The sequence below is a fragment of the Balaenoptera acutorostrata genome, chromosome 3 (genome assembly GCF_949987535.1).
Source record: "Balaenoptera acutorostrata chromosome 3, mBalAcu1.1, whole genome shotgun sequence".
NCBI lineage: Eukaryota > Metazoa > Chordata > Mammalia > Artiodactyla > Balaenopteridae > Balaenoptera > Balaenoptera acutorostrata.
Window position 1 is genome coordinate 138,310,419 of NC_080066.1, and position 13,986 is coordinate 138,324,404.

Sequence of the window (13,986 nt, forward strand, 5' to 3'; positions counted from 1 at the left end):
ACAGTTCATTTTTAATTGTAGGCACGCTATAGATATTTATTTAATTTAATTGGAAAAAATAATAAGTAATATGGCATAAGATTGAGCATATAGATGGGTCAGTATGACAGAGTGGCTAAGAGTCTGAGTTTCAGAAATCTGTTTGAATTCCAGCTCTGTATTTTTGGACAAGTAACAATCTTTCTGAGCCCAAGTTTCCTCATCTATCAAGTGGGGATAATATTAATGTATTAGTTACCTATTGCTATGTAACAAATTACCCCCAAATTTAGCAGATGAAGACAGCAAACGTTTATTATCTCACACAGTTCTGAAAGTCACGAATCTGGGAGTGGCTTAGCTGCATGGTCCTCAGGATCTCTCATGAGGGTGTAGTCAAGCTGTTGGCTAGAGCTGCAGTCGTATGAGGGCTTCAGCTAGGGTTGGAGGATCTGTTCCCCAAGCTCACTCACATGGCTGCTGGCAAGATGCCTCGGTTCCTCATTACTGGAACCTTTCTATAGGGCTGTCATGACATGGCAGCTGGCTTTTCCCAGAGTGGGTGATCTGAGAGAAAGTGAGCAACCAAGATGGAAACCACGATGTCTTTTATAACCTAGTCTCAGAAGTGACATGCCATTACTTCTGCCACATTCTGTTGATAACACAGACCAATCCTGGAATAATATCGTAGGGGACTACAGAAAGGTGTGAATACCAGGACCCAGATGTTAGGGGACCATCGTGGACGCTGCTTACCACAAACAATATCTACCTCCTAAGGTTATTAGGGGTGGGTAGTAGGTGACAATGCGCATAAAAGAGCACTGTGCTTGGCACGTGATAACTGTTACTATCTTTAATAATGCTTGGAGGATGTAAAAATATCAATACCTTCTCCAGTGTATTTAATGGAACCAGAAACTATCCACAGTTGCTTAAAAGGAAGGTGCCTATAGAGAGCTAGTTTGTTCCTCTTGCTTTAAGTATTTTGTTACATTATGTTTACTGTAGAAGAATGAGTCCCAGTGTATCACTATTTCTGCTACTGGCTAATCTCATGCCTTTCATGTTGATTTTTAGTAACTTTGTTTACAGAGGCTCAGCTATCCTTACCTTGCCTGTCCCCACCCCTGCTCATTTTCAGAAAGCATCCTATTTGCAACCTATAGTCCCCTACCACTGTTTCTAATTCTGAGGCTTTCAGGTTGGGTTGAGTAACAAAAAGATGCTAAATAAGGTTTGAAGAATTGTCTCGAGAACCCTAAAGTGTAAACTGGTATTTTGAACAAACTGTGAGGACTCTGGGACTTACTACCAATTATAGCTCTTCATTTACTCAGAAAACTTGTATTGAGTACCTACTGTGTACTCAATACCAATATATTAGTACAATATTAGGGTCTTGAGATGCAGAGGTAATAGACATCTGCTCTCAGGGAAGTTTACAAACTTGTGTAGGAGAATATGAGACAGCAATTTTAATATTGTGTGATTAATGCAACAACACAGACTGCTTTGGGAGCGCAGAGGAGGAACAGCCCACACGTGAGAGCTCAGAGAAGGTTTCCCACAAGAGCCAATGTGAAACTGAATCTTAGAGGAATTAGCCAGATGATGAAGTGTGATAAGCACGTTCCAGTTTATTCATTTACTTATTCAGAAAATATTTTTTGAGTGCTTGCTCTGCTCTAAGCACATTCTAGGTGGTAGGAATATAAAACCTGGTAAGGCCTTATCCATAATGAATTTTTTCTCTAGTAGAGGTGGTAGAGAGAAGGCAAAAACATGCAATAAATTACTGTAGTTATTGTGAAGCAGTCCGTATAGGATGGGGGTACAGGTCAGTTGTAACTGGGGAGGGCAATCAGGAAAGACTTCATGTGTGAGGAGGTAACTTGAAATGAGTTCTCAATGATGAATAGATGTTTGCTGTGTAGTAAGTGTAAGAGAAACCTCCGAGGCAGAATATGCAATGAGACAAGGGGATAAAGTTAAAGAAAAAAAAACAGTGAAACTTAAGCGGGGAAATGTAAGTACTTTATCAGTGAATTAGAGTTTAGGATGCAATGGGATTGGAACAGTTGCAGAAACCAGGTGGATATAGATAATAATATCAAGTGGTTTTTGGATTTACTCTAAGACAGGAGAGATTCGTTTGTGTGCAAAACGGAAAGTAATTCCAATCTTACTTTATATTTATGCCCATGGAAAATTCAGTCTTGAATTTCTGTCAATTCTGAATGTTTTGTGATATTCACAGATCCATTAAAGATTGTATGTAAATGAGTGACATGATCATATTTACCTTTTATTTAGCAAGATCATGTGAGGTGCAGTGTGATGGATAGATTGGGGAGGATTAAGACTGGAGGCAAGGAGCCTCTGGCTTAGACAGTTATTAAAGTAAACCTGGTGAGACATTATTCAACAGCGAAGAAATATGAAAAGGGAGACTTGAGAGACATTTGAGGAGGAGAGTGGACAAGACTTAGTTGAATATGAGAGGTGCAAAAGAAGAGAGGGTCTAAGATGACTCCAGGTTTCTGGCTAGAATGATTGGATAGGTGGTATTTCCATTCACTGAGGGAGGGAGGGATTCTGGAGGAAAGACAGAATTAGGAGGAAATAAGAATGAGTGGGGTTTCATCTATGTGGAATTTGAGGTACCTTTGGGTTTCATACAAATGGAATAATTTATTAGATAGGCAAGAACCAAAGCTGCTGCTGGCACTGGCAATTCAAGCAGACTTAGTCTTCTCTGAAAGTCTACCATGGTTGCTTTTTCAAAGCAGTAAGATTCTAGAAAAGTAAAATTAGGGATTTTAAATTATGATTAATTAAATTTGTCTTGAATGGAATAATACTTTAAGTGTCCCTCTTACAAAGGGCTTACTAATGTACATTACACTCAATTAGCATACTTTTTAGAAGTGACACAGCAAGTTCAACATTGTTGTCATTGCTGTCATGGAATCCTTTCCTGATCCCTTATCACTGGGTTAGGTACCGTCAAATATGCTCTCTGTGTAGTCCTCTAATGTCGCCTGCCTAATGTTGCTCTTATCACACTGATTTGTAATCTCACTTGAAAATGGAGACTTTATCTTGTCCACTGTAATAGCCCTGTCATCTAGCAGAGTATGTAGCATAGTCAGTAAATATAGGTTAAGTGATAGGGTGTTATGTGAGCTGAAAGCTATTATGCGCTTTTAATGCTTTTGGGAGATGTTTGATTACACACTTTCTTGGTTTCTATATTTAATTTTTTTCTTCTTTTATCACAATCTACCTTGTGTCTTTTTTAATTAATTTTTTTCTTTACACCCATACATCAGCCACATATCATTTTACATAAAAATAAAATATGATTATATCATATATTACTTAAAGTTATAGACTCTTTTTTTGAGTGCTCTTCATCTACCCCTCCTCCTCACATTTTCTCCTGTCCCACTTTATGCTTTAACTCGTGTTAAGATTCTGGTATGTAACCTTCCTGGGTTTTTTTCCTTATGCATATATAATAATTATATACACACACACATACAGTATACATGATAGGTACATATGATGTGTGTGTATTTGTTATTATTTTACAAGTTGAGATTGTGTCATGCACACTCGCCTGCATTTTGTTTTCACCCAGTAAACCCTGCAGAAATTACTCCACGTCAAGTAGTAGTGCTTAAATTCATCTTTTTATTGACTTTTTATCCACTTTTAGTGTGGATTTCCAATAATGTATTCAGTCATTGCTCTGTTGATGAATATTTACTTTATTATCATTTTGCCCCTACTATAAACAGTGCTAAAGTAAATATTCACACGTGTGTATCCTAACATATTGCTGCATTTTATATTTCAGAAATAGTTTCCCAGAAGTAGTTACTGGGCCCAAGGGAAAATATATTTAAAAATTTAAAATAGGGCTTCCCTGGTGGCGCAGCGGTTGGGAATCCGCCTGCCAATGCAGGGGACACGGGTTTGTGCCCCTATCCGGGAGGATCCCACATGCCGCGGAACGGCTAGGCCCGTGAGCCACAACTACTGAGCCTGCGCGTCTGGAGCCTGTGCTCCTCAACGAGAGAGGCCGCGATAATGAGAGGCCCGCGCACCGCGATGAAGATTGGCCCGCACTTGCCACAATTGGAGAAAGCCCTCGCGCAGAAACGAAGACCCAACACAGACATAAATAAATAAAATTAAATTAAATTAAAAAAAAAATCAAGGTATAATTAACATACAATAAAAGCAAAGATTTAAAAAAAAAAAAAATTAAAATAGATATACCAAGTTGCTGTCTTAAAAATTTAAACTAATTTATTTTTATCAGTAATATATTACAACCTTCCCCCATATCCCTTCCAGAAATTGTGTTTACTACTATTTTTATTTTTGTCAGTTAAATTATAAAGATATGGCTGACTACTGCTGAGCTTATGTTTGTTGGCTATTTGTATTTGCTCTTCTGTGAATTACCTACTTAAGTTTTTCCCCCGTCTGTTAGGTTCTAAGTTTTTCTTGTAACTTTGTAAGACCTATTTCTGTATTTTAGACATTTTCTATCATCTATATTGCAAATGTCTTTTCCCAAATTTGTACTTTGTTCATTGACATTATTTATATTCTTTTCCATATAATTTAAACAATTTTATAGAGTTATTTACATCTTTTATACTTCCTGTGTTTTCATCACGTGGTTAGGTTTCCCCCAATACAAGCTTATACCTGTAGTCTCAGATTCTTTTTGCAAGTTCATTATTTAGTATATATTTATATTGAAGTCTATCTGGAATTTATTTTTGCAAGTGGTGTAAGGTAGAAGTTCAATTTGATTTTCTTCCAGATAAGTAGTCAGTTGTGCCAATTATTATGTATCTTTTTCCTACTGAATTGAAATATCAACCAATTTGTATATTAAATTCTCATAGATGTAGGAATTTTTTTTCTCGATTCTTTATTCTAAGTATTCTAGATTCCTTAGGATCTAAAACACATTAGACTACTGTGTCTTTATGGTACATTCTGTTATCTGATAGGGCAAGTTTACTTTTTAAAATAAATTTTCCTGGGCTTCCCTGGTGGCGCAGTGGTTGAGAATCTGCCTGCTAATGCAGGGGACACGGGTTCGAGCCCTGGTCTGGGAAGATCCCACATGCCGCGGAGCGGCTGGGCCCGTGAGCCACAATTACTGAGCCTGCGTGTCTGGAGCCTGTGCTCCGCAACAAGAGAGGCCACGATAGTGAGAGGCCCGCGCACCGTGATGAAGAGTGGCCCCCGCTTGCCACAACTAGAGAAAGCCCTAGCACAGAAACGAAGACCCAACATAGCAATCAATCAATCAATTAATCAATAAAAAATAAATCTTTAAAATAAATTTTCCTGCTTTTCTTGACAATTCTCAGGTATTTATTCTTCCATATAAACTCTAAAATTCTGTTTTTCAATTAAAAATCACCCTGATTGGAATTGTGCTAATTTATGTATTAATATTGGAAGAATTGACATTTTTATATGTATATATAAAAATACATTTCATGTATTTTACTATTTGTCCAGATCTTGTTTTGTGCTCTTCAATAAGATTTCATAATTTTCTTCATTTTCTTCTTCTATACCTTTCTTAATTATTTTACAGTTCTGGTCATACAGTAAAAGATTACTTTTCTATTTCTAAGTGCATATTGCATAATATAGAGAGAAACCAATGATTTTTGTATATTTTTTTAGTATCCAGTCATAGTACCAAATTGTCTTATTAATTCTAACAAAATTCTTTTTCCTCACTAGGGATTCTAGGGCTTTCTAGGTATATAATCATATAATCAATACAAAAAGTTTTTATGTATGTATGAATTCTTTTATCTTAATTCATTTGCCAGTCTTAAGAAAATGTAGGAAAAGTGACATAGGAATAGAAAAAGCCATATCAGAATATAAAAAGGCCAATATGAGACTTGGAACAATGGTTGCTCTAAATGATGGATGTTATTACAATTATTTAAATTAATCTTATAAATAAAATGAGAATAAAACAGATAATAATTTTGAGAAATTGTTTTGTGTAGATCAAATTCTGGAAAGGTAAAACTTAAAAGTCAGTGTATGTATTCTGCTTTATGTAAAAGCCACCTAAAAATATAGATTAACATAAAAAAATCAGAGAGTAATTATTTGCTAAACCTAAGAAATTGTCAACATACTGCCTTTAAATGGAAAATACCTGTGGGGTCTTTAAAATATCATTTCATTTAAAACAATTTATGTATAGTGCTTCAGGTCTATTTCCACTGATTAAAATGAGACTGCATTGTGCTATATTTAAAAGGTGACCATTAATTAGGGAAAACAATTTTCTTAGAAATAATTTAGCAAGAATGTGAAATAAGGAACAGTGACTAGGAGTTGAAAGATGAGGATTTTAGGTCCTTTTCACCTCTTAGCTCTGATTTTTTGACAGTTAACTTCCCTGAGCCTTACAGGGAAAGACAGTTATAAAACTATCGGATCCTCCTGCCTTACAGAATGATTGTGAGATTCAAGTTAAATGAGATAATATATGTGAAAGTGCTTGGAGTATAAAATGTAGTGTAAATGTACAGTGATATTATTAGATAAATATTTATCTCCGCTCTTATTGTCTTCTTTTTATTGATTTGATTGGGATGTCATTTGGATGAGGAAAAGAGGAGCTTGATCTTTTGAAGAAAAATACCAGAACAGAACTAAGCAATACCAACATTTTCTAGTCAGGAAATTGCCCCTTGATTTGATATTACATTTTAGATGCAAAGTATTCTATTGACTCTTATTGATAGAAAAGGTAATCTGGAGTGTTAGGAGTTGGTGTGTAGGAGTGGGTGTTGGGTGTGAACTGCGTGAATAGCTTGCTGATTGGAACCTTAGAATAGTCCATAGGTTTGTTTGAACATAGGTACTTTTTGCATTCTCTGTGAGCTTTGGTTTTAATTGCAGTGAAGCCTTGGTGACACGTATTTTCTATTGAAGTACTTCTAATTCAGCAGGTAAGAAATATTGGTAATTTTAGCCAATTTTTCTTTTTCTAAGAAATAATTTATTTTAACTTTTTGTTTACATACTTGATAACAGATGATATTTATGAAGATTTATGTGCTAGTCATGGTCCAATGAGTTTGGGAGAATTGGAGTTGCGGCCAGATCCTCACCTTGCCCTTCCCACAAAACTTCTGACAACACAAGAAGATGATGTTAAACTATCAGTGGCAGCTGAAGATTTTCCTCAGGTACCCAATTAATAGCACTTGTACTTTACTTAAATCAGAATGGTAACAATATTGCCTTAGCATAGAACACTGTCAAGAGCACAGTCTTTGGAGTCAGACAGCCTCAAATCATGCCTCCTTTTTTCACTGACTCAAGCCTGGCTGTAGATCTTAGCTCATCCAATCTCTAGCTGTGACCTTGAATACATACTTAGCCTTTTTCTAAGCCTTAATTTCCTCATCTTTAAATTAAAGATTAAAATAACGTATGTAAAAATGCCTATTACCGAGTTAGATAGCTATTATCATTTACACCTCTATATTCCCATGCAATATCTAGTTTAGTAGTTTGTGCATAATAGGTACTCAATAAATATTTATTCTATTAAAATTTGTGAAGTGTGTTACCGTGAAAGCATGAGATATTTCATACTGAGTTAAGCCAATGGCCCATGCAATCTTGTGTACTGAAAAAGTAGGATAATTACTCTCCAAGGTGTAAAAAAAAATGCTCATGTTAAATTAAATACAGTTTTTTAATCTGTGTAATCTCACTGTAGATTAATTTATTCAATAAATGGTCATCATGGTATGGTATTGTGTTGCATTGCATGGTGTTGAGGGTGAAAGCCAAAAGTATATAAAATAAAGATTGCTTATGGAACACACTATTATGTAGGGTTCAGTATTAATAACCTGTGACCAAGCAAACATCAGGAAAAAACTAGTAATGAATAAATATCTGTTAATTAATTCTGTAATAAAAGAAAAATTGTTTGTGACCTTGGGTTAGGCCAAAATGACACCAAAAACACTATCCATGAAAGAAAAAAAATTAATTAACTGGTCTTATTAAAAACCAGAACATCTGCTCTTCAAAACACACAGTTAAGAGAATGAAAAAACAAGCTACAGATTGGGAGAAGATATTTGCAAATCACTTATCTGGTAGAAGGCTTATATGCAGGATATATAAGGAACTCACAGAATTCAATATTAAGAAAACAAACAATCCAATTAAAAAATGGATAAAATCTTTGGACAGATACCTTACCCAAAGAAGATATACTGATGGCAAGTGAGCACATAAAAAGATTCTCAACATCAGTAATCGTTAGGAAAATGCTAATTAAAACCACATTGAAATACTACTACACATGCATTAGAACATCTCAAATTAAAAAGACCAGCATGCCAAGTTTTGTCAGGGGTGTGGAGCACTTAAACTCTCATATGCTGCTGGTTGGGAATGTAAAATGATTCAACCACTTTGGAAAACAGTTTGGCAATTTCTTAAAAAAGTATTGATAAAATGTACACCTACCATATGACCCAGACATTTCACTCCTAGGTATTTATTTACCCAAGAGAAACTACCACATATGTCTAAGCAAAGGCTTGCACATGAATGTTCATAGCAACTTTATTTGTAGTAGCCCCAAACTGGAAACAACATAAATATTCATCAATTGCTGAATGTACAAGTTGTGGCATATCTATAAGATGGAATACTGCTTAGCAATAAAAAGCCATGGACGGACTTCCCTGGTGGCGCAGTGGTTAAGAATCTGCCTGCCAATGCAGGGGACACGGGTTTGAGCCCTGGTCTGGGAAGATCCCACATGCCATGGAGCAACTAAGCCCGTGCACCACAACTACTGAGCCTGCGCTCTAGAGCCCACGAGCCACAACTACTGAGACCGTGTGCCACAACTACTGAAGCCCGCGTGCCTAGAGCCGGTGCTCCGCAACAAGAGAAGCCACTGCAATGAGAAGCCCATGCACCGCAACGAAGAGTAGCCCCTGCTCTACGCAACTAGAGAAAGCCCACGCGTAGCAGCAAAGACCCAACGCAGTCAAAAATAAGTAAATAAATAAATAACTTTATTAAAAAAAAAAAAAGCCATGGACTACTGATACGTACAGTGACATGGACGATTCTCACAAAAGTTGTGTTGAGGGGAAAAAGCCAGAACCTCCACCCCCCAAAAATAGTGCATACTTTACGATTCCACTTACATGACATTCTAGAAAATGCAAACTAATCTATAGTTATAGGAGGGAATTCAGGTTATTTTGAGCTTGGTGGATATGTTCATCATATTATCTTGACTGTGATGATGGCTTCATGGGTATATACATATGTCAAAACTTAGCGAATGATATACTTTAAATACATGCAGATTATTGTCTATCAGTTATACCTCAATAAAGATATTCTAAAAAATAAAAGAAAGATTGCTCTCCTTTAACTATTGGCCTGTTTTAAAATAAAACTGCAAAGTGTTACCAGAAGAATGGCTTCAGAAAAATTCATTTGTTAGATTTCCTTTATTAACAGAGAAATATGGCTAGTACTAATACTAGCACACACTTGTTTATAGTGCTTACTCTGCCTGAGGCTAAGTTCATTATATATTAATTCATTTAATCCTTTTAACAACCTACTGAGGTAGTTATTATTATTATCATCCCCATTTGATGGATGAGAAAAATTGAGGTATTGAGGGGTTAAGTAACTTACCCAAGGTCAAAGCTACATAATGAGTTAGCCAAATTTGAACACAAGCAGTTTAGCTCCACAATACTCAGCTCTTAATCCCTGTGGTTAAGGAAGGAAGCCAGTAGGAAGGTTCTAAATTGAAGCAGCACAAAAGAGTCATAGTACCCATCTTAGAAATACACACCAAAATAATATTTCCTTCAGGGAAGAAACCTATATGACTAATGGCTCTAAACTTAGAAGACCAGAGGTGAGGCTAGTTGTTATTATTGCAGTCTAAAGCTACTCATTTTTACCTGTAGATAAATAAGTACCTGCCAGAACTGGAGTGGTTATATTTGAGTCCATGTGGACAGGTGTTTCAGATTCTCCTCTGCTTGTATCTGTTGTTAAGAGTTCAGAGATACCTTTTTAGGTTCCTGTCAAATTATATCTGACAGTTGTTTTCAGAGACTCATTCATAATTAGGCTCATAAAACAGGAAAGGGGAGAAAGAAAATGGCTAAAGTCATCACAATTTGTAATGTGTGATTGTGAAGGAATTTGTGACTACTGTAAATTTCAAATTTCGTTAGGTGGTAGTAAGGAAGAGAGATGATGGGGCTTATGGTAGCGTGTACTTTTCTTGAATGGCAAAGGAGAATAACAATACCTACTCAACACTTGTGAGAATTCAGTGATGTTATTATATATAAAAGCTCTTTGAAAATTGCAGTACATTATGCAGATTTTCATTTTATGCAAAAATGGTTATATGGAAGTGCTTACAGTCAAATTAAGTTTTTATCCTGTCTAAATCCATCATGTATGTATCTAGAATAGTTGATTTATAAGTAGCTCTGAATTCTCTAGGAAATATAGAAATGATTTGAATATCTGAAATCTGTGTATATTACCCAAATCTTTTGAAAGATTTTATTTGCAATATCTTTTCTTTAGTAATATATACTCCATCACCCGTTTGGTAGTTAGAAAACATGCATGATATTCAAATTTTATATAATAAACACCTAAATAATTTAATTGCTCAGATCTTTTTAAAGTAACTTAAAAAATAATATTATGACTTCATGTCTTAAATTCTTCAGTACCAACAAAAACAAGACCAAGATGTTAAGCAAGTTGAACACAAGCCAGTTCAAAGTCGTTTAATACGTGTAAGAAATAAATGTGATATTTCACTTACACAGCAACAAGGTAAGATTTGTTTCCTTGTAATAATATAAGAGTTTGATATATGTCGTGATATTGAACACGTATATAATGAGAATTCTTTTATATAAGTTTTATTCTTATTCTCTAGGGTTTTTTTTTTTTTTCTTTGATTTAGCCCTTTGGGATAAAGAATCTGGTATTGTATTTGAGTGTATATTTGTTAGTTCTTTTTACCAATAAACACTATTTCTAATGGATTTTAAAAACTCTTAGGTAGTATTTTTATTTTAATCTTACCTTTTGGTTCTTGTACAATTGAATGTCAGTGTCTTTTTATCTATGTATAAGTCTCTATCTGTATCATAGTTGTCTGTTTTAAATTATAATATGATAAAGGCAATGGTTATGGTTGTTAAGGAGCTTTGTAAAGGCTATTTATGTTGTGTGGCGATTTGATCAACAGGTACAACTTAAAAAACAAAGAACTCATGTTAGATGCTATCATATGAATGAACTTTTCTGTACTGCTTGATTACCAAAATTGTGTGGCTAAATGATTCCACAATCAGCATCACAGCATTTTGATGTTGTCTTTATGTTTCTGCAAAGCTGTTGGCCTTGTGCTTAGTTTGCCTTCTTGCTTCTTCGTCATTTAAATTGTATATAACCTAAATTCTGAAATTTGGCAGTAGAAATTAGGATGTCTTCTGTTTAAAAACTTTTGTCTACAGTCCAGGTAGAAGTATTAGGAGTATTTTGAGCCGAAGAATGTTTTTCTTCACTTTTGTAATTGTGTTTTTTATCTCATATATTGAATGCCAATATAATTACAAATGTAACTGTTTGGCAGTTTGGGGAGGACCTAAATGAGGAAGTGCTTAAGATTATGTTATATGAGGTTTAGGTTTTTACTTTTCTGCTTGTTTTCTGTTCCTTTCTTGCTCCAACTTTTCAGAACTTTGCCCTCCTGACCACTTTTTAAAACCTAACAGTGGTACAGTAGTGTTAGTATCATATTTTAGAATCTTATGGAAAATTACCTGTAACACTTTCCTCATTGTGTTTAAAAATTAATCATGACAGTATATAGATATGAGCAAATAAATATTTCTAAGATAATATCAGGACTGACTTGATGTCCTTCTACTGAATTCTGTTACCATTCATGGTCAATGACTGTATATTTAATTTAGTTTTTTTTAAAAAATTATAATTTCTTAAAATTATAAATGAATTTTGTCTCCTTGGAGAATGTTGTATATAATAAAATGATCATTTTTCTCACCTGATAGGAAAATATCTTTGGTAAGATTTTAAGGGTAAATACCTCTCTTTAAGAAAGTGACATTGTTGTTTTCAGTTTCATGTATATGAATGTCTGACCACAAGATGGCAATATTTAAATTTTTGACTTAACAACATGTCATTAAATAATAGTGTGCAGTTAACATTTAATGTCAATAAAAATCATAAGAAAAATAAAAGAAACCAATGTGTTAGCTAGTAGGAGGAAGTTTTATTTAGAAAGAATCTAGAACAGTTGGATTTAATATGTGTAAGAATTATTTTCATTTAATTTTACATGCAATACAGAAGTTAGGAGAGCCTCAGGCCTATGTCAGTTTTAACCAAGATAAATAAATACCCAGTGGGCTATAGATAAAACATTTTAAATAGGAGCCAAGTGTTTCACTCTATAATTGATACATGTCTCCATACTAAATATTTTTTGAATGAATACAATTCCCTTGGCAAATATAGTCAGTTATGACTTTTTCCCCTATAAATTTTGTGGATTTAATTTTTTTCTCTGATGAAGCTCTGATACACTGCCAAATGTTTCAAGAATAAGAGAGTCAGAGTGCCAAAATAATCCTCTAGGGCTTTCACAACTTTGAGTGACCTTGAAGGAATTCAATGCTATCATACACAAAGGGCTTGAAGATAATGAAGGAAATTCACCTTATCACAAGGGAATCAAAACCACATCTTTTCTGGAGGATAAATGCTTCTAAGAATACTTGAAGCCCAAATTATGGCTGTTTCAGGAAGAAGTATTATGTATTTCACTTTGAAATGCATAGTAGTTTAATATATGTATATAAAGAAATCAAGCCGTTTACTAGCAGTAGCAGTAGTTTAGTGATCATCCATTAAAAATTGACTGAAGATATGGTAGGACATAGGTTCTAGCACTATGCTTCTGGGAGATCTGTAAAGTACTTGTCTCCTTCCTCCGCTTGATTATTACTTTCAGATTTTAATACAAAAGAGAGAAATTGAATTGAATTCTGAAAGATAATATCCGTTTCTTTTGGTATTTAATTCATTGGGTATATTTTTGGGCACATGATACCACTTATCTGATTCTAAGTCCTGATTAATGTGTCTAACAGTTTTATAGTGAAAGCAACTTTTCAGGTAATTCAGTAAGTCATTAAAATTTTTTTCCCTTTCACTGTGCAGTTAACTTTCTTCAATACAAATGAGAGACTAGTTTTCAATCCATTTATTTGTTATGAACCCAGGAACAATTAAATTCTATAAAGTGATGTATTAAAATAGTTCACTTTTAAAAATATTTTTCTTCTTTAGTTTTTCTCTTAAAATTTTAAGAACCGCATAATAAAGAATAATTAGAAAGTCAAACAGGCTATACTATAATCAATGGGGAAAAATTAGAACATATGTTGTATGGTTAAATGCTAGGACAGATTAGTTGTCAAAGTTGTTTGAAAATCACAGCATTCTTCAGTTTTCTTATTTGTAGATGATATATGTTGCTCAGAAAATATGTATCAAAGTGCTAAAAGTAACTACTAATGTAATTGCACTAATTTATCAAAAGCAGGTTACATTTTTGTGGGAAATCACAATAGGTTTTTTTTGACATTATGTCCTGAGTTTAATTCCTAGCCGTCGTAGCACCTTTTATACCTTAACACACAGTGACTGTGACTTTAGATATGTGAGAATTAGGAAATTCAAAGCTTATATATATTTAGAAGCCATTTCTAACCGTATGTGCAAATGAAAATTTTTGCCTTTGTATTTGAAATATAACTGAATTATAATAGCTGAAAATTACAATTGATTTTAGTA

The 13,986-nt window shown here is 34.3% G+C and overlaps 1 protein-coding gene across 9 annotated transcripts in view; it reads left to right on the forward strand.

Annotated features, from left to right (window-relative positions):
- KIAA0586 (KIAA0586 ortholog) overlaps positions 1-13,986 on the forward strand; it is a 117,645-nt gene that overhangs the window by 76,937 nt on the left and 26,722 nt on the right. For all 9 annotated transcript variants that reach the window (XM_057544076.1, XM_057544078.1, XM_057544079.1 and 6 more), the window contains 2 exons: positions 7,093-7,247; positions 10,818-10,926. In XM_057544076.1, coding sequence (XP_057400059.1) covers positions 7,093-7,247; positions 10,818-10,926 — 264 coding nt within the window. The remainder of the gene's footprint in view (positions 1-7,092; positions 7,248-10,817; positions 10,927-13,986) is intronic.